General features: G+C 34.8%; 1 protein-coding gene across 1 annotated transcript in view; it reads right to left on the bottom strand.

Annotated features, from left to right (window-relative positions):
- The window catches only part of LOC136828196 (uncharacterized), a 221,643-nt gene that overhangs the window by 11,453 nt on the left and 189,047 nt on the right, over nucleotides 1-21,143 (bottom strand). The window contains exon 3 of the mRNA XM_067086041.1: nucleotides 1,561-1,611. Within this exon, the coding sequence (XP_066942142.1) occupies nucleotides 1,561-1,600 (40 nt within the window). The 5' untranslated portion in view covers nucleotides 1,601-1,611. The remainder of the gene's footprint in view (nucleotides 1-1,560; nucleotides 1,612-21,143) is intronic.

Raw genomic sequence — 21,143 nt, 5'->3', positions numbered from 1 at the left:
AACCTCGTTATCTTATCTATAGTAATCAAACATCTTGACAATCAAGAAATGAATTATGTAGACTTAAAACCTCAGTATCTTACCTACAGTAGCGAAACATTTTCTTGACGATCAAGATATGGATTCTGTAGACAACTAAAACCTCATTATCTTATCTACAGTAGTCAAACATTTTTTTTGACAATCAAGATATGGATTCTATAGACTCTTGAAACGTCATTATCTTACCTACAGTAGTGAAACATTTTTCTGACGATCAAGATATGAATTATGTAGATTACTAACCCCTCATTACCTTACCCACACCAATGAAACATATTCTTGACAATCAAGATGCGGATTCTGTAGACTCCTGAGACCTCATTATCTTACCTACAGTATGATAATGACGTTTGAATATGTACATGCAGTTCACTCAAACCTCATTATCTTACCCACGGTACCGAAGCATTTTCTTGGCATTAAAATCATGAATTATGCAAAAGAGGATGTTAGACCAGAGAGAGAAACCTCATTTACTGAACATTCTCATTTTACTGGACCCAACATCCTACCGGCAAAGAAGATAAGCCAGTGTGACGATGTTGCTCGTCTGTTGCAACAATGTGGCAATAAGTTGCAGCCGTCGTTGCTGCCCTTGTTGGGTGTGACCTATTGTGACCTATTTTCCCTGGTCTCTGGGACTCTGATTATAGTCTTGAAATAGATAACTCGTTTGGGAGGGGAGTATTAAGAGTGCCATGACTTAGGGTGTGGAGTTATGTATGCATTTATAAATAAATAAATATATATATATATATATATATATATATATATATATATATATATATATATATATATATATATATATATATATATATATATATGTGTGTGTGTGTGTGTGTGAGTGTGGATGTGTGTGTATATATATAATGCATATGTAATATATATATATATATATATATATATATATATATATATATATATATATATATATATATATATATATATATATTACATAATCTTTTTCAAGAACTTTTGTGATTGCTAAGTGGCCCAGGTTTGGTAGACAACTTTATAATCAGTATTAATAATTTTAATCTGGTATAATATTTTTCCTATGAAATGCATTTTATCACTATTATTATTATTATTATTATTATTATTATTATTATTATTATTATTATTATTATTATTATTATTATTATTATTATTATTATTATTGCACAAAGTTCCACGCTCTGTGCTTATTCAACTTTTCTTAATTTTTTGTAAGACAAAAATTCTTGGACTGAATTTAAGTTTTTGCGTATTTCATCTTTCTTTAAATTTGATGTTTATTTCATATTTCTTTTTCAATGTCTCCTTTAAAATTCAGTTCAAATATTCATCTCGATATAAACTCCATTATCAAATTTTACTTTGTAAATAACATAAAAAATGTCTCCAAGATCATTTTAGGAAAATATTAACCGCTACATAATCTGAATTACATCATAAGATTATGCAAACAGCATTAATGTTATTTGAAATATTAAATATGTCGTAACACTATTATATAACGAAATCGCTGCGACTTACATATTATTGCAGCCGGCAACCTCATCCTCGGCATCCACATGACGAATATTTCTGAAAAAAAAAAGAAGGAATATCATTAAATTATTGTTTATATTTTTATCTTATGTGTATGAATGTTGTGCAGTGTTCCGTGTCGATGGGAAATGAAGAGATGCTGATGGGAATTACAATAAAATTTGGTTTAATAATTGAATATCTTTTGATCAAAACTAGAATGGAAAACTGAAGGAAGTTGGTTTCATATCTAAATGGTTTGTTTATATTTTTATTTTGTGTGTGCAAATGATTTTTAATGAAAATTGTGAATGGAAAATGAGCAGATGTTGATGAGAATTACGATGAAATTCGACATAATTTATTATATTTGATGAAAACTGGAAGGGAAAAAAATGTATGAATTTGGTTTCATATATTATTACACTTTTTGTTTACAATTTTTATTTTTCTGTAAAAGAAAACTGTTGTGCCGGCTTTGTCTGTCCGTCCTCACTTTTTTCCGTCCGCACTTTTTCTGTCCGCACTTAGATCTTAAAAACTACTGAGGCTAGAGGGCTGCAAATTGGTATGTTGATCATCCACCCTCCAGTCACCAAAAATATCAAATTGCAGCCCTCTAGCCTCAGTAGTTTTTATTTCACTTAAAGTTAAAGTTAGCCATAATCGTGCTTCTGGCAACCATATAGGATAGGCCACCACCGGGACGTGGTTAAAGTTTCATGGGCCGCGGCTCATACAGCATGCTATCGAGACCACCGGAAAAGAAATCTATTTTCGGTGGCCTTGATTATACGCTGTAGCGGCTGTACAGAAAACTCGACTGCGTCGAAGAAACTTTGGCGCATCTTTTACTTGTTATTTTATGTACGCAAATGATGTTCAGCGAATGATGAACGGATGTTGATGAGAATTAAGATGAAATTTGATTTAATAATTAAATACATTTGGATGAATAAAGAAAATGGAAAAATGGAGTAAAGATAGTTTTGTAAATAATTAGAAAAAAAAAACAACTATTCAGTTTGTAGAGTCACCCACCTTAACCTGATACTTGGTGTCATTGAGGAAAATCATTAGAGCGTAAATGAAAAGCTATGTCACTAAGCCAGTTTTTAGAAGAAGAAGAAGAAGAAGAAGAAGAAGAAGAAGAAGAAGAAGAAGAAGAAGAAGAAGAGGAGGAGGAGGAGGAGGAGGAGGAGGGGGAGGAGGAGGAGGAAGAGCGATAGGCGCAGCTTGAAGGAAAAAAAAAATCATCTCTAATGTCAAACCACAATGTAAACTATCACCTGGACCTGGAGGCCTTTTGCGACATTTCAGCGGCAGCATATTAAGGAGACTTTTGCTCTGCTTTTCCTCGCGTTCGTCATTTGTTTCTGCCGACGATTTCGTGCCGCTTAATGCATAGGTTAGGAAGTGGACCGATCCTTATCTTGGCTTTAATTGGCGCGTTGGGGCTAGATGTCTCGATGGCTGTGGCCCCCGCTCGCTCTAGAGCCTCGAGCCTCGTAGGCAATAACGTTATTGGAACATTCGAAAGGCTTTCTACAGGTCGGAATTTAACATAGATTTCCAGGAGTGTGGTGGGTGGGGGAAGTGGGAAGGGGGGAGTTGTGCATGACACTCCATGAGGTGCGAATGGGGAAAGTGTGCTTATTGAAAGAATAAAGATAATTCTTTTTCGAAGCTTTCTCGTATAGGGAAGGAATGGTCTAAGTTAAGTGGTCTGCCTATGTGCAGTAAAGGTAAAGTAACTTTTTCTAAAAATATAAAAATATTGGATCCATGTTTCTGCAGATAACTAGTTTAAGTCTGCATATATATATATATATATATATATATATATATATATATATATATATATATATATATATATATATATATATACATACTACATATATATAAAATAAGATTCCTACACTCGTCTTGCACACTCTCGACTGAAGGTTCACAGGAATTTATTTGTCATCCACTCAAACCTAAGAGCGTCTTTTAGCCTTCACCCGTCACATTTGTGAACTGAGTCAGCCTATACTTTAGGCAACTCAGGTCAAAAGGTCAGATTAAATAATGCTCTCCCTATTGACAGCCAGTGTGACTTCTGACTCCTTAATAGCTGGAAGTGGGTGATCCCACTTCTCAGCGACGCCAAATGAATGGAAATGTATAGGATATCCTGTCAAGGGTCAGAGAGAGATTATTATGGACTTATTTTTTTAAACTGAATTTCTTGATTTAAAAGGTAATATGTTTGTGGGGTTTTATACGCACATATACACACATTATCTATCTATCTATCTATCTATCTATCTATCTATCTATCTATATAAATAAATATACTGTATATATACATATATACAAATTTCTGACTCACATCAGGATCGAACCCAGGACTTTCAATTGAAAGGCAAGGGCGGTGCCCACTAGGCCATGCAAGTCATAGAAGAAGCTGGAACTCGCTGAAAGACCTGGGTTCGATCCTGACGTGAGTCAGAAATTTATTTCTGTTCCACACGTGATTGTGTGTTGATTATTTCCATATGTATATGTATATATATATATATATATATATATATATATATATATATATATATATATATATATATATATATATAAAGAAAAGAGAGAGAGAGAGAGAGTGTGTATAGTTTTGCATTTGTCATAAAATTTCCTAAAAATCCTGCATTCAATTCAATTCAACAATGAATATTATATCAGGGGAAAAATTCTTTTTATACACCTTCTATCAATCAAGACCACAAGGCTAAGTAATGCCTTCGTCAAGATATCTCCGGACAGATTATAGAAGCTTCTATTCATCAGTGGATTTATTTCCTTATGATTCCCACATTCATCAACTTTCCCTGTTTATTCCCAAGGGTTATTTACTGCGATAAATCTTCAGAGAGTGGTATACGACCCTCTCGTTTACTCCATCTTGTATAAATTTATCGCAATTTCCTCACAGATAATGCTTCACTTTCGTTTTCATAAGCTACCTAGCTCCTCGCTCACCGGATGTTTCAAAACGGTATATTATTATTATTATTATTATTATTATTATTATTATTATTATTATTATTATTATTATTATTATTATTATTATTATTATTATTATTAGTCAAAAGATAAAACCCTGTTCGTATGGAACGAGCCCACAGGGGCCACTGACTTGAAGTTCAAGCTTACAAAGAATATTATTATTATTATTATTATTATTATTATTATTATTATTATTATTATTATTATTATTATTATTATTATTATTACTAGTCAAAAGATAAAACCCTGTTCGTATGGAACAAAGCCCACAGGGGCCACTGACTTGAAGTTCAAGCTTACATAAAATTATTATTATCATTATTCAGAAGATAACCTTTATCCATTTGGAACAATGCTACAGGGGTCATTAACTTGAAATTCAAATTTACAAAGAATACAGTGTTCATTAAAAAAAGAATTACAGAAGCTAACAAGAAAAACAGAAAGAGGAGAAAATTACCTGAGCACAAACTGAACACTTTTAGAGTAGCAACACATCGCAATTTCCCTCGACCGTTCGAGGTTCTAATTACACAACATCCTCAGGGTAACAGTTCCACAGTCCAGCTGTGCACTGTGAGGAACACGAGTCCATCAACTTTTGCAATTGCACAGTCCATGAATGGTCGAGACAAAGACTCCGGCATTGCTTTGACATTGAACCTGATTGCGGTAGGGAGAACCCAGCCTCAATAAGCGGTTCTTGCTGATGATTATGCGGCCCGATCTCTTCTTGAAAGGGTACTTGCCCCAATCAGGCACGTTGAGTCTTTGTGATTATATCAGCTTAGGTGGAATCATTGAGGAGCTGAGATGAGTTAAATTTGTTCACAAATTAGGAAGCAGTTGTGCTTGCGTTCCCAGCACCGTATTGGTTCGTCTTTTTTGAAATGTTTTTTTAAGAACTCTTTAGATATCTATTTTAACTCCTTGTTTTTTTTTTTTTTTGGGAGGGGGCGGAAGAAGCCTACTCCTGAGATCTAGAGGATTTTCTTAGGTCTATCTTGGTTTCAATTTTGAAACGAATACTTCATTCATTAGCTTACTGATCACTTATATATATATATATATATATATATATATATATATATATATATATATATATATATATATATATATATATATATATATACACATATACATATACACTCACACGTATATATATATATATACATATACAGATAGATAGTTAGGTAGACAGATCTATTATTGTTCATCATGAACCATTATTATTCCCATTAGTCATACACTTCTAACATAATTACTTCAGGTCATCTTTGGTCAAGGGTATGCGAGAGCAGGTTTCAAGGGTCGTCCAAATGTCGCGTGCTAGTCCTCTTTTTAGACAATTTTTTTCAGTCATTGCAAAAGTTCCATCAACCTCGTGTATTTGTAAATTCCAATCTAACCTGTCACAGTGAAAGGTGGAGCGGTTTCTGTGTACGCAAGAGCTAAATGTGCTTTGAAGCAAGCAAAGCAAGGGAATAGACTGGTATTGTCAGCCTGATTCAATGTTAGCATTTAAATTGATCAGAAAATAGTGAATTTTTGTTGAGTAGGATTTAAAGGTTATGTATGTATGTATGTATGTATGTATGTATGTATGTATGTATGTATGTATGTATGTATGTATGTATATATATATATATATATATATATATATATATATATATATATATATATATATATACAGTATATACAGGTATGTATATGTATACACACACACACACACACACACACACATATATATATATATATATATATATATATATATATATATATATATATATATATATATATATATATATATATATGTCGTATGAACGACTTCAATGCAACGCTTAGATTATGACGAAAATATTCCATTCCAACGCGATTGTCTAACATGGCGAAATTATTTGAAATAAAATTTCACTTTCAACCATTGCAATTTTTATGTCACACTATTGTCAACACGTGATAGATATATGAAATTCGTTACGTTAAATATTCCCCCAAGAAAGTAACATTGATATTGGTAAGCCCATCGAAAACATGTTTTAAAACTAATGAAAGCATGGAATTGTTCTACACTTAATTTTAAGAAAAAGTACAGTCAATTATTTGTCTCAAAATGAAATATTTCAGATATAAATTTTTTGAATGGAGAAATCGAAGTTGTACAAAAATACTTGAAAATAAAATGATATCCCGATTCCTGGGAAGTTTTTACAAAACAAAGAAGAATTATGAATATTGTATTTAAAAAAAGTAAAAGAATAATTGGCATTACTTGTCTTGAAAACAAGTATACTAAATCCTTATATTTTGAAGGCTGAACTATACATTGACCTAAAAGAAGATACTAAATGATTTGACACTGACAACCCAAACGTAACCCAAAATAATGAAAAATGAGCAAATAAAATAAATGATAAAATTTATCTAAATAGGTATTTGTTTTCTAGAGCAGTTTACAAGAATATCTACAGTACCTTAAATTATAAGCCTTCCAGGATAAACAAGAATAAAGTAAAATGAAAAACTGAAACTAAAGAATGCAAGGAACAGGTGATTCGGATAAAATATTTGCCTTTGAAAGAAAAATTCCCAAATATTTCTTCGAAGAAGGAATGCGGTTTGCAGAGACCATTTCGGCTCTAAGAATAGAGCCTGTAAAGACTCCAAGAATTCAGCTATTTTTGTGAGTGTTTTGAAATTCAGGCTCTAAAAAGAGAGCCTGCAAAAATTCCAAGGATTCAGGAATTTTCGTATGTATTCCGAAATTCAGGCTCTAAAAAGAGAGACTGCAAAAATTCCAGGATTCAGTTTTTTTTTGTGTGTGTATTTTGAAAATCTGGCTCTAAGAATAGAGTTTGCCGAGACTCCATAAGAATTCAGCCATTTATGTGTCTGTTTTGAAATTCAGGATCTAAGGATAATGCCTGTAAAGATTCCAAGAATTCAGCCATTTCTTGTGTCTGTTTTGAGATTCAGGCTCTAAAAAGAGAGCCTGCAAAGAATCCAGGATTCAGTTTTTTTTGTGTGTGTGTATTTTGAAATTCAGGCTCCAAGAATAAAGCTTGCAAAGACTCCACAAGAATTCAGCTATCTTAGTGCCTGTTTTGAAATTCAGGGCTCTAAAAACAGAGCCTGGAAAGACTCCAAGAATCCAGCCATTCCAATGTTTTGAAAAAAGAAGACTGGCACCCCCCCCCCAACAAAACAGCACGTTATATCACGACTCCCAAAAGCCAAAAACAGCATTGAACGTCGTTTCTAGAACAAGCGCAACAGCATATGGTCAGGTCATAAATTAGCATGCGGACGTGTCGAGCATATAGAACTGACCTATTCAATGGGCCAACTCTCGCTCGTGGCTATCAGTTATGCAAGTAGTACCGTCAGGCGAAGGAATTTCCCCTATTGGCATTTCAAAAGAGGGAATGGGCATTTCGTCATTCTTTTCCTCTGTCGGGGCTATGGGGTATGTAGTGTTGTATGGAACTACTGTTTTATATATATATATATATATATATATATATATATATATATATATATATATATATATATATATATATATATATATATATATATATATATATATATATATATGTATATATGTATGTATGTATGTATGCATATATACATTTGCATCTAGAGTGTTATCTTAAGCATAACTTTTCATGAATCTATAATGCACAATTAGCATTCATATCCACACACCTGAGATAACCATAAAATTCAGGTATATAAAACTGTGTGCATGAATTCATAGGTGACTGAATGGGTGTGTATGTGTGTGTGTGTGGAAAGTGGGAGGAGCAAGGTCGTTGAAGCCACGCCTCCAGAACTAGGTCAACCAGACACCGAGGAAAGAAAATGTTTGGTGTCTGAAAAGCAATTGTCCAGTTCCAGGAGGCCATTGGGAAAGAATTACTGGAACTGGGAAAATAGCCTGAATTCTAAATGTTCTTGGTTTTTTCCCAGTTTCTGGTTTTTTCCCAGTAACTGGGAAACGTAACAGAATCGTGATTTCGATTTTTAAAATAGAATGTTAGAGATAAAAGTCTAGATTATACGAGGAATTCGTTTTTGAGATTATATACTCTTTCTTACGCAAATTATATATGTATATATATATATATATATATATATATATATATATATATATATATATATATATATATATATATATATATATATATATATATATATATATGTATGTATGCATATAGTATGCGCGTGATTGTCTTTCCGTGTGACCCTCCATTGACAGAACGAGAAGCAAACTTGTTTTGTCAAAGAAAAGTTGTACCGAAAGCAGGTTACACGATCCAAGAATGCAAATCAATTTGAACCTCGCTCGTTCTTTGGTAGATCTAACGAAGCAACGGGAAAGGAAATAATTACTTAATTATGAGTTGATAACAATAAACTATTTGAAACATTAAAAAGATATCAATCTGAGATATTTGAGAGAAAAATTTACTTATTTAATTTTTTGCATATCTTTTCCGGTATGGTTCTAGAATGTATGGGAAGAAGATAGTAAATATATATATATATATATATATATATATATATATATATATATATATATATATATATATATATATATATATATATATATATAAAATATTTTTCAAGGTTTTTTTTATTTTTCTTGTTCTTTCTCAACTAAAAACTTCATCTACTTGAAAAACTATCTCTTGCAATATTTTTTTTGCCTCTATTAAGGAAAAAACTAAAAGTTAATGTTAAAAAATCTCAGATAAATAAAAAATCTTACAGTAGAGAAGCAGGTTTCTCATTTTCAATCATTAGTTCCAATGGGGGCTGGGCGCGTTCCATTGGCGGGAACAGTAATCGGTGGGGCGCGTTCCATTGCTGGGAACAAACAGTCAGAGAACTCCTTTTTAAAAATGCCCAGAAAAACAAAGTGCCCTGAGTAAATAAACCCTTTTAATAAAAAGTAATCTGTCTTATTTTAACCACAAAAGTCAAGTTTGCTAAGCTGAAAATGAATATCACAAAATTATAGGCCTACTGTTACTTTCTTCTTCTCGGAAACTTGTCTAAGAGAACGATTCTGTTTTGTTTACGTGTTCGTTTTCCCTTTTCTTCTTCTTCTTCTTCTTCTTCTTCTTCTTCTTCTTCTTCTTCTTCTTCTTCTTCTTCTTCTTCGTTTCACTGACTCAGCTAATAAAGGTGCACGATTAATGCTCGATTCTCAGAAGAATAAAATCTCTCCAGATTTCAGTAGCCGTTTAGAAAAAAGCAGAAGTAGGATTCGACCAACTGAATCACATAACGACATACAACCCTACGTACCTTTCTCTTTCCTAATCTCCCCTTCTTTATCATTTTCGTTCCCTTTTTGACCCGAGCAATGTTTCGAGCGAGTGGAGCAGACATATGACCGGGTCAAAGGTCAGGCAAGAAAAGTCTGCCGGACATGGAAAGACTGAAAGCTGCTTTTTGTGGAATCTCTTGCTTATCTAAACGAGGTTGCCGAGGTCAAGGAAATAGGTTTTATGGGGAGGTGGACAACTGCAATTCGAAGTGATAAAACGACTTGTTTATCCACATCTTTTTTTTGGTTTTCTGTATAAGAAAACTATTGTGATGGCTTTGTCCGTCCTTCCACACTTTATTCTGTCCGCACTTTTTTCTTTCCGCCCTCAGATCTTAAAAACTACTGAGGCTAGAGGGCTGCAAATTGGTATGTTGATCATCCACCCTCCAATCATCAAGCATACCAAATTGCAGCCCTCTAGCCTCAGTAGAGTCCTGGAGTTCTTGATGGAGAAGCCTGGTTTACATTGGAAGGCATTTGTTCAACTGGTATTATTATTCTGTAACTCTTGCTTTCTCTGTTTCCAATTCCGTTTGTGCCAAAAAGTTCTTATATGTTAATATAAAAAAAAAAAAAAAATTCAAGTAATTATAAATTGAAATAAAATTGAATTCAAATAGAAATGAATTCAAAGAGATCCGGATTATAAAAAAAAAATGCAAACAGAACTAAGTTCATATCGAACTGGACTAGAACAGAAAGCTTGTCATGTAGCTCATGATTTAATGGATTTTGTATCCATTATAATTATTTAAAATTTTCTCTCTCTCTCTCTCTCTCTCTCTCTCTCTCTCTCTCTCTCTCTCTCTCTCTCTCTCTCCTGGCTTCTTACCTTGACTTCATTTGTATGTATTTGTGTGATGATTCATGCTTCTTTTTCACACTTGAATATGATAATTATTAGTCCTTTCTTTTGACTACACACACACACATATCTATATATATTCTCTCTCTCTCTCTCTCTCTCTCTCTCTCTCTCTCTCTCTCTCTCTCTCTCTCTCTCTCTATGTTACCATAATCTTTCCTTTCTCCAACCCTTTGCATTTTCATCCTGTGCCTCTTTCCATAAACTTTTTGCACATATTAAAGGTTGCAGAAATAGTACTTAATGCGACCACAGAAGTAAATAAAGCTCATTTTGAATGGTACCGACAAAGGATGATTTATTGCGAGGTGCAACTTACTTTCAATTTTGCGGTTGTAATACACATACGTATACCCTCACACGCACACGTACATACAACACTTACACACTCATGCATACATACACACACATATATATATACTGTTTATATATACTGTATATATATATATATATACATACATACATACATACATACATACGAAAGAGAAGAAATAAACACAGGAGCACAAAGGCATCACGAGCATGCGCGAGAAACAGCGGTGTCTGACAGGCAACTTGAACACTTGAACACTCGAACACTTGAACACTTACTGCACAAGTTCCCGTTCCCTCCGCAACTTGACAGTTTTCATATTTTCTAACATACTGGGATGGACGAATAGGAGAGAGAGAGAGAGAGAGAGAGAGAGAGAGAGAGAGAGAGAGAGAGAGAGAGAGAAAGAGAGAGAGAGAGAGAGAGAGAGAGAGAGAGAGAGAGAGAGAGCTTTCAGGCAGGATTCCAAGTCGTGAAGTAATTAAAATTGGATATTCTCTGTCGATTTACTTCTGAATTGTATACCTGATGTATACCTTGTGTATTCCTGACGTATACCCTTGCGGTACACTTCAAACGCGAGAGAACTCATGCGGGTTCCACAAAGGACCCATCCTAGCTCCAACCCCTTTCGTTCCTTTTACTCTACCTCCTTTCATATTCCCTTCCTTCCAGCTTACTTTCCTCAACCACTCTCCTAACAACTGATTCATAGTGCAACTGATTTGAGATTTTCCTCCTGTTACACCTTTCAAACCTACCCTCATAGGTCCCAGCGCTTGTCATTTGGCCTAAATTCTGTATTCAGTTCAACTGTAACTCGGAACCTGCTTAAACCAACGGACCTTTGTAGAGCCGCTGATAAAACCTGACGGGTTTACGAAGTCCCACGGATTTAAGAACCAGTTCAGGCGTCGGAAATTCGTTGCGTGAGAAATAATGTAATTGTAAGTTACACTTGATACTGAATCTCGGGGGGGAGGAGGAGAGGGGGAGCGGGTCACTGCTGGCATAAGGCCAGCTTGGACTAACACAATACAATCTTTCACTTAATGCATAAGGTCCAGTTTCCTAATACTGGTTTTTGTTAGTTTTCTGAAAAGGAAACTATTGCGCCGGCTTTGTCTGTCCGTCCGTCCGCACTTTTTTCTGTCCGCACACTTTTTCTGTCCGCCCTCAGATCTTAAAATCTACTGAGGCTAGAGGGCTGTAAATTGGTATGTTGATCATCCGCCCTCCAATCATCAAACATACCAAACTGCAGCCCTCTCGCCTCCTCAGTAGTTTTTATTTGATTTAAGGTTAAAGTTAGCCATAATTTTGCGTCTGGCAACGATACAGGCCAGGCCACCACCGGGCAGTGGTTAAAGTTTCGTGGGCCACGGCTCATACAACATTATACCAAGACCACAGAAAGATAGATTCATTTTCGGTGGCTTTGATTATACTATTTTCCAGAAAACTCGATTGAGCCAAAGAAACTCCGGTGCATTTTTGACTTGTTTTTCATGCTTCGCTTTGTACAATTTACTTGGTCTGTGTACTCAGATGATCATTAGAATGATCTGTATGAATAGATGATCATTTTAATGTTCTTAATTTATCGGTATACTATATAGGCAGTAGAGATACTTTGACAACTGTAACACTTCCGAAGATTTTATGCAGATGTACACGTGCATATATAATTATTTCAACAGGAAAAAAGGAGCAGTAATGATATTGAATAATAATTTATGTAATTGCATAAAACTCCACGAAAATTGAACACAGAGAGAAAGAGAAAAAGAGAGGGAGATAGACAGATATGTAGGTAGGTAGAGAGAGAGAGAGAGAGAGAGAGAGAGAGAGAGAGAGAGATAGGTATATAGATAGAGAGAGAAAGAGGGATATAGATAGATAGATAGATAGGTATATAGATAAAGAGAGAAAGAGAGAGAGAGAGAGAGAGAGAGAGAGAGAGAGAGAGAGAGAGAGAGAGAGAGAGAAAGAGACAGACAGACAGACAGACAGACAGACAGACAGACAGACAGATAGATAGATAGGTATATAGATAAAGAGAGAAAGAGAGAAGGAATAGAGAGAGAGAGAGAGAGAGAGAGAGAGAGAGAGAGACAGACAGACAGGTATATAGACAGAGAGAGAAAGAGAGAGAGAGAGATATAGATAGATAGCTATATAGGTAGGCAGCTAGGTAAAGAGAGAGAAGAGAGAGAGAGAGAGAGAGAGAGAGAGAGAGAGAGAGAGAGAGAGAGAGAGAGAGAGCTCTTTCAGTACCATTGCATAAACCTTCCGTTTTACCTGTTATTTGGTCTTTCCATCGCCAGCCAATCAGCTTCCACCTTCGCCAAGTCACATTTGCCTTAAAGATAATCATTGCATATCCGCTCGATGGCCTTTCCGTTCCTCTTGCAGCCTAATTTGCATGAAAGGTTTGTCTTCGAGACGTATTACCTAAGCTCGCCATTAGCTGTGAACTTTAAGCCGTGGACTCATACTAAAGTTATGGGGATTTGTTGTGAAAATATTTTAAAAAGTATTATTTTTTTTAAAGGTAGTCATCTTTTAGGATAGTTTCATTAATAAGATTAGACTGCAATAGATGCGCTGATTATTCTTAAATTTTTTTTTTAATTCTTCTAATTTTTCACGGAAGAGAAACGGGAAAGTAGATAAAAAAAAAAAGTAAACAGATTTTTGTTTAATTCTTCTAATTTTTCGCGGAAGAGAAACGGAAAATTAGACAAAAAAAAAGTAAACAGATTTTTTAATTCTTCTAATTTTTCACGGAAGAGAAACGGAAAATTAGATAAAAAAAAAAGTAAACAGATTTTTTTTTAATTCTTCTAAATTTTCGCGGAAGAGAAACGGAAAATTAGATAAAAAAAAAAAGTAAACAGATTTTTGTTTAATTCTTCTCATTTTTCGCGGAAGAGAAACGGAAAATTAGATAAAAAAAAAAGTAAACAAAGCTTTGGGAAGCTAGTAGCAATACCAACAAATTACCAGACTTATTTATGACGTGTTTTTTTTTTTTTTTTGTAAGTTTGAAAGTTACACACGGTCAGGAATTACACAGTGGATAGAAAGTGTAATTTTGCTGTGTAGCTTGAGTGCTGGTTAGAGACTCTAATAATATATTACTTTAGATTACGATAGGGATTTAATTATTCATTTTCATTCAGCCACAAGTAGTGTAATAATCTATATATTTTTATTTTCAGCTTCAAGCATCTTGGGTTTTTAACCGCTTATCAATTATATAATTCCCCTTTGGATGGAAATTATTCCTGAGAGATATGGTGAATTGGGTATTAAACGGTATTTGTCATTTAATAATAGCGACTATTGAAAAAGTCACGAGAGTGTATGACAGGAATTCATATAAAATATATATATATATATATATATATATATATATATATATATATATATATATATATATATATATATATACGTGGATTTTGTCTTTATTTATATATTCATCACGTTCCATATTTTCGTGATTCAGTTGTATATATATACACAGTATATATATATATATATATATATATACGTGTGTGAGTGAGTGTGTATGAGTGTGTGTGTGCATACAAAGAAAGACCACTTCAGAAGCAACAAGCAATCCAGTCGTAATTAGCACACAAGTTGCAAGCAGAAGGAGAATATTAAAACTTCTCCCTTTCGGGAAGAGCCATTTCACCGCACGCCTAGACGGACTGACAATGAGTCTCACTTTGGCAACTCTCCACGGTCCGATTTCCAAGCACAATTAGCAACTAGTTTCCCCGCTCACCTCTGTAACCTCTTGTTTTCGCGCAAGCACGCACGCACTGGGCATGCCCGTAGGCATGCGTGCACGCACAAATGCATACCCAACCGTAATACATTTACTTATACACGTAGTCCACCCGATGGACGAGTCATTGTGGCATAGTACTAGTTGTTTGATCTCTGCCTGATGAATGGCGTCGTTGAAAGAGGTCTATGGAGGTGAATGACGTCACGTGAAAGAGGTCTATGGAGATGAATGACGTCACGTGAAAGAGGTCTATGGAGGTAATGACGTCACGTGAAAGAGGTCTATGGAGGTGGATGACGTCACGTGAAAGAGGTCTATGGAGATGAATGACGTCACGTGAAAGAGGTCTATGGAGGTGAATGACGTCACGTGGTGCTCAATATATAAAGTCTGATTACAGTGACAGACTCATTATTATTATTATTATTATTATTATTATTATTATTATTATTATTATTATTATTATTATTAACACAATAAGAACATCCCTTTGAAATACAGGATATTAAAAGCTACACGGCTCTATTAGTCAGCCCTTTTACTTTCAGAAACGGTAACTTTCAGCTGTAACGTGAAGCCACGCCCTCCAGTTCTACGTACCCATCTCGGTCCCTTTCAGCTGGGCAGGACGTCCATACATCCTTCCTCATCCTTAAATGTGTCAACGATGACGTCACGAGTGATTAAAAAAGGTGGGTCATACCTGGCGTTTGGACGCTTCGTTAAAAGACTGTTGGACGTTTTTTGACAGTTTAGATTTAATTCAGTTCTTTCAAGAAAGATAATAGTAAGTAAATGAATATAGATACACATACACACGCCCCAGTGTATATATATATATATATATATATATATATATATATATATATATATATATATATATATATATATATATATTATTGCGTTATTTTGCCTCCTTGAGAAATGCCTTGACGTCAGTTTATAAGAATTAATTTCCGTTTTATTATAATTCCTCTATCTTTTTTCCATTGTCAGTCATCACAACGAATTACTAGAGAGAGAGAGAGAGAGAGAGAGAGAGAGAGAGAGAGAGAGAGAGAGAGAGAGAGAGAGAGAGAGAATTAGTCGACCAACTTATGAAATCATTCAACTTGTATAACTTTGGAAACACGTCAGAGAAACAAGATTTTCGCATTGATTGCTTTGTCATTTTACACTAAATTGCTTTTGCAATTGAACGACATCCTAGATAAAGTAAAAGAATAAAGAAATAAAACCTGACTGACTAAGTAGGAAAAGGTCGAAAGTCCCCGAACCTGTCACATCGAAACAGCAAAGTCATATTGCCGAATTGGCAGTTGCATAATGAATGGCTTCAAGAGCTTATATCTCCATACGAGACACTGAGCGCGAAATAAGGGAATGACAAATAAGGACAAAGTGATGAAAATAAGCGTCAACAAACAATGGGAATCGAAACTGAAGTCGGCAGTCCCCATTTCCTGCGAAGAAGAAGAAGACGAAGAAGAAGAAGAAGAAGAAGAAGAAGAAGAAGAAGAAGAAGAAGAAGAAGAAGAAGAAGAAGAAGAAGGATGGGGAGAGATTGAGGACTGAGGAAAACTAACCTGTTTGTTGTGAAACGAATCGACCACATGGTTTGTCTGTCAATGTTTTTCCTGACGTCTTCGTGTAAATGCGTGCAATGCAAAGTTACCTTTTAGCCTGACAGCGTTCAATTCCTAGCAAATGTTCGCATTTCCTGATACTTTTTGCCATCTTGCCTTCCTGTTTTGCGCAAAGAAGCCACTAGGCCTACTGGTGTCAAAAATGAAGTCAAAGATTGGTGTGCCAAGGCGGAGTCACTCTGCCAGATTTCCTGTCAGTTTTTGGCATCTTGCTGCCAAATTTTGTACTGAAGCAGCAAAGTGAATATGTCATATTTGTGTTCAGTAGAAGCTGCTCATGTACGTTACGATGAAGACGAGTAGGCGAGAAATTATCAGCATAATTTCTGTCACCAATTTAGTCTGATTTCTGACGCTAGTTCACGGTGATGACTCAGTCAGTTGTCGGCTGCTAGGTCTAAAGTTTGGCAGCAAGATAATATGAGATACCGGAAAAGGGTTCTTGTGACACTGTCTTTAGTTTATTGAAAGCAACAAAAAGCAAATCTACGCAATTTTAGTCTGTTGAACTTCACAAGGTGCCGTTGACATTCTGGTACTGACATTCTTCCTCAAGGACTCGCAAACAAAGGCAAACAGCTGTTGACAAATTATCTGTGATAAGGGATCAGGATTGATGATTAACAGGAAAGTCTTTAATCTTCTGATCAGCGGAAATACTTGATTATTAAAAAAAAAAAAACTTGATCCTCACTGACTGAACCAGTTCAGTCCATGAGGTCATTACCTGTTGCCAGTTCCAGGTCAGGAACTTCGGATTAATGGGATTTCTCGGGCACGAGAACTTTTTCACAGGGAGAGAGAAAGAGAGAGAGAGAGAGAGAGAGAGAGAGAGAGAGAGAGAGAGAGAGAGAGAGAGAGAGAGAGAGATTGTTTCCCATTGTATATTACTACATAGACATGCCTTGTAATTTTCAATACTCCTTGAAATGAGGGCGGACAGAAAAAATGCTGACAGAAAAAAGTGCGGACGGACAGACAAAGCCGGCGCAATAGTTTCCTTTCACAGAAAACTAAAAAAAGTTAAAATCGTATGAATGACATCAAGAGAGAAGGTGTAGAATTCTTAATAATAATGATTGAAAGAAATGCATTAAACTTAACAAAAGCAGAGTAAAAAAAAATGGAAATTAATATTGATGCCTACGTCAACACAAATCAAGAAATGGGAGCAATCACATGCGAGAAGGAGAGAAAGGCGATCGGGCACAGTCAAAGAAGAAGAAGAAGAAGAAGAAGAAGAAGAAGAAGAAGAAGAAGAAGAAGAAAAAAATGGTCTCGTTCCAGTAGAAGACTCTTCCAGTTTTTGCTGCCATATCGTCCAGTCTCTTCCGCCGTTCCAGTAATGTTCCAGATGATGGAATGTGCCGGAGAAAGGAGTTCGGACATGGCTGCTTCTCCTTCGTATAGAACGCGTATTGTTTATCTGGCGACAATAAACAGACCCATATTGTGACGTTTACATTGTAAGCGACTGCACAATCTAACTTCTTTTTATTCCTTTCAATTATACGTCATTCCTTTCTATTCGTCTGTCACTGTACGTCGAATTTTTTCTTTTTCTTGTTCTGTATAATATTGCTTTTTCTGGAACCAATTTCCCAGCAGCTAATTTTCCAGAGATATTTCATTTTACTAAAGTATTGCCCCAGCAATATTTTCTCTTTCATTGATAATTTTATATCATAATGTCAATATAATTTTTCTTCACCTCTATATCATTTTGTCACGGTTTAATCGGTCAAACACGCCTCAGTCATTCAATTATTGATTGGTCTGTTTCACTCTGTCATCACCATTCACTGTTGTGTTTTAGATTCTCTCATCAGCCTTATCATCCTATTATTCACTTATTTCATTCATGTATCAAACAGCTTTCATACCCAAAGAAGCAGTTAATGGCATAATATTTCTGCTTTCAATTTCAACAGCTCGAAATTATTATTATTATTATTATTATTATTATTATTATTATTATTATTATTATTATTATTATTATTATTATTATTATTATTATTCAGAGAATGAACCCCGTCACATGGAACAATCCCACAGGGGCCATTGACTTGAAATTCAGGCTTCCAAATTTTATTATTATTATTATTATTATTATTATTATTATTATTATTATTATTATTATTATTATTATTATTCAGAAGATGAACCTTATTCACATGGAACAATCCCACAGGGGCCAATGACTTGAAAGTCAGGCTTCCAAAGTTATTATTATTATTATTATTATTATTATTATTATTATTATTATTATTATTATTATTATTATTATTATTATTATTATTATTATTATTATTATTATTCAGAAGACGAACCCTATTCACATGGAACAATCCCACAGGGGCCATTAACTTGAAATTCAGGCTTACAGACCTGAATTTCAAGTCAATGGCCCCTGTGGGAACATGGTAGTCATTTGAAAGAAAAAGCACAAATACAATTTGCACACTTTCCCTCTCCCCCACCAGGTGATCGGACCTGGGCGGGATACGGACACCAGGAGACCTACCTCATTGGCCATTGCCTCAATTAATCTCAACCAGTGGGATCCACGTATTCAATTCCGCTCACCCATCTATCGTACAAGTGGACAGACAGATATCCTCAGTGCCATTTCTACTTTCTATTTTCTATGTTTGGCCGTCACAGCCAATTATCAATTCACGGTATCTATCAATCATTGAAGCCTAATCATCCTTTCATCAATGCACCATTACGTCGATGAAGACAGACACACTGGGAATCGCGTGTTTACTTTCTACTTAACAGGAATCACACATGAACAAAGGATGGGAATAGTTTCTGCTATGTTATAGATGCTAACTTGTAAGGTCCAATGAATTTGAAAAATTCATCTATACATATACAGTAGATCCATTGAGCCACGAGTCAGTCTATCTATTAACATCTATAAAGAACGGCAGAAAGGATATATATATATATATATATATATATATATATATATATATATATATATATATATATATATATATATATATATATATATATATGAATATATGACTGAAATATTTTCTCCTGAGGAGCGAGACATTTGGTCTCTGAAATATAGCCTTTATTTTCCAAAATTTATATATATATATATATATATATATATATATATATATATATATATATATATATATATATATATATATATATATATATATATATATATATATAGCCAGCCACACCCTCACAGTTACGAAAAAATGTAATACAAAAATTCATCTGTATATAAATCTATCGATTCTTCATGACCCAGTCTATCTATAAAAATTTATGAAGGATGGCAGCTGTGAAGGTATATACAAAGCCAGTTACGCCCTTACAGTTACAAAAAAAAAATATAATGACATACTTAACCATCCCATAGACCATAAAAAGAGGACCACCCCTTTTTCATACGGTATCATTCCGGTATAATTTCTCCGTTCGATACACGAAGCTGTCGCGTCCTGTTCCGCTTAGCTGAGCAGAGAGGTCACCGCCGGCCTGACTCTTGCCCTGACGTGCCCTGCATGGTTGCCCGGGAAAAAAATGGGGGTAGGGGGGTGGTCATTCGTGGGCATTATGGTCTTTGATCTTGGGCATATTGAACGAGCAGTCGTGTCTTGCGGAAGAATATTATAACAGCAATTTACTTAGAGGTCTTTAATTTATACACGTTTACATTCGTATACCTCGAACGTCTCATGAAATTGGGATATAATAAGGGAATATTTCTTGTTTATTAACTCGTCTCTGGGAGTCAAGTGGTCCAGGATTTTAGACGTTTCTTTAAGATTTACCAGAGTCCTTTTACTTGCTATGAATTATGTTGCGGTTGATGGAGCGTGTCGTTACTTATTAGATATTCTATGGGGCATCACTATAATGTGACAGGAAATAATAAGTAAAAAGCCACAAAAATGTATATGAGGGATTGTATTTTTCCAAAATATAAAAAAAGGAGTTAAAAGAAAGGAAGCATCTCACCTTTTGCACAGTGGTCGAAAGCTCCCGTTTTTCTAACCCCCCATTTTTCATACATTATCGTGGCCTTTTTTTTATACTTATTATTAGATATATCATCATGTGCCTGACTTGGGGATCTTGAAATACGAAAGCATAGAGCCCAAAAAAAAAAAAAAAAAAAAATCAGGGCAGAAATCTTTCGAACGTAGCCTGGCGTATTTACCAATTTCGAAACGACCTTCCGACGTCAATATAACCTGAGGTCACCTTGCGTACTTTCTCTGCTCGGGTTAATGGACAGTCACCCAGATCTAAACTGCGAAGAATGTGTCTCATCAGCCTTCCAGTGACTGGCATTTGGGATGGGCCATTATCACAAGGCAAAGTTCCGTGTTTTTATTTTTTTATATCGATCGATGGGTTTAGTGATGTTAAGCTTTTTATTATAACAGAGTTTGGGTTGCGTTTGTATAGCTGTGTTGAGTGAAAGTTTATGCAATAGTATCTTTTTATATAAAAAAATTGGTACCATGATTTTTTTTTCTATATTTTGGTCGCAGTGACATTTGGGTATAATAGTAAAGTGAAGCTTTATACGACCTCGTATTTCGTGT

This window comes from Macrobrachium rosenbergii, chromosome 42 (genome assembly GCF_040412425.1).
Source record: "Macrobrachium rosenbergii isolate ZJJX-2024 chromosome 42, ASM4041242v1, whole genome shotgun sequence".
NCBI classification, from domain to species: Eukaryota; Metazoa; Arthropoda; class Malacostraca; order Decapoda; family Palaemonidae; genus Macrobrachium; species Macrobrachium rosenbergii.
This window is presented reverse-complemented; position numbering and strand designations above follow the sequence as displayed.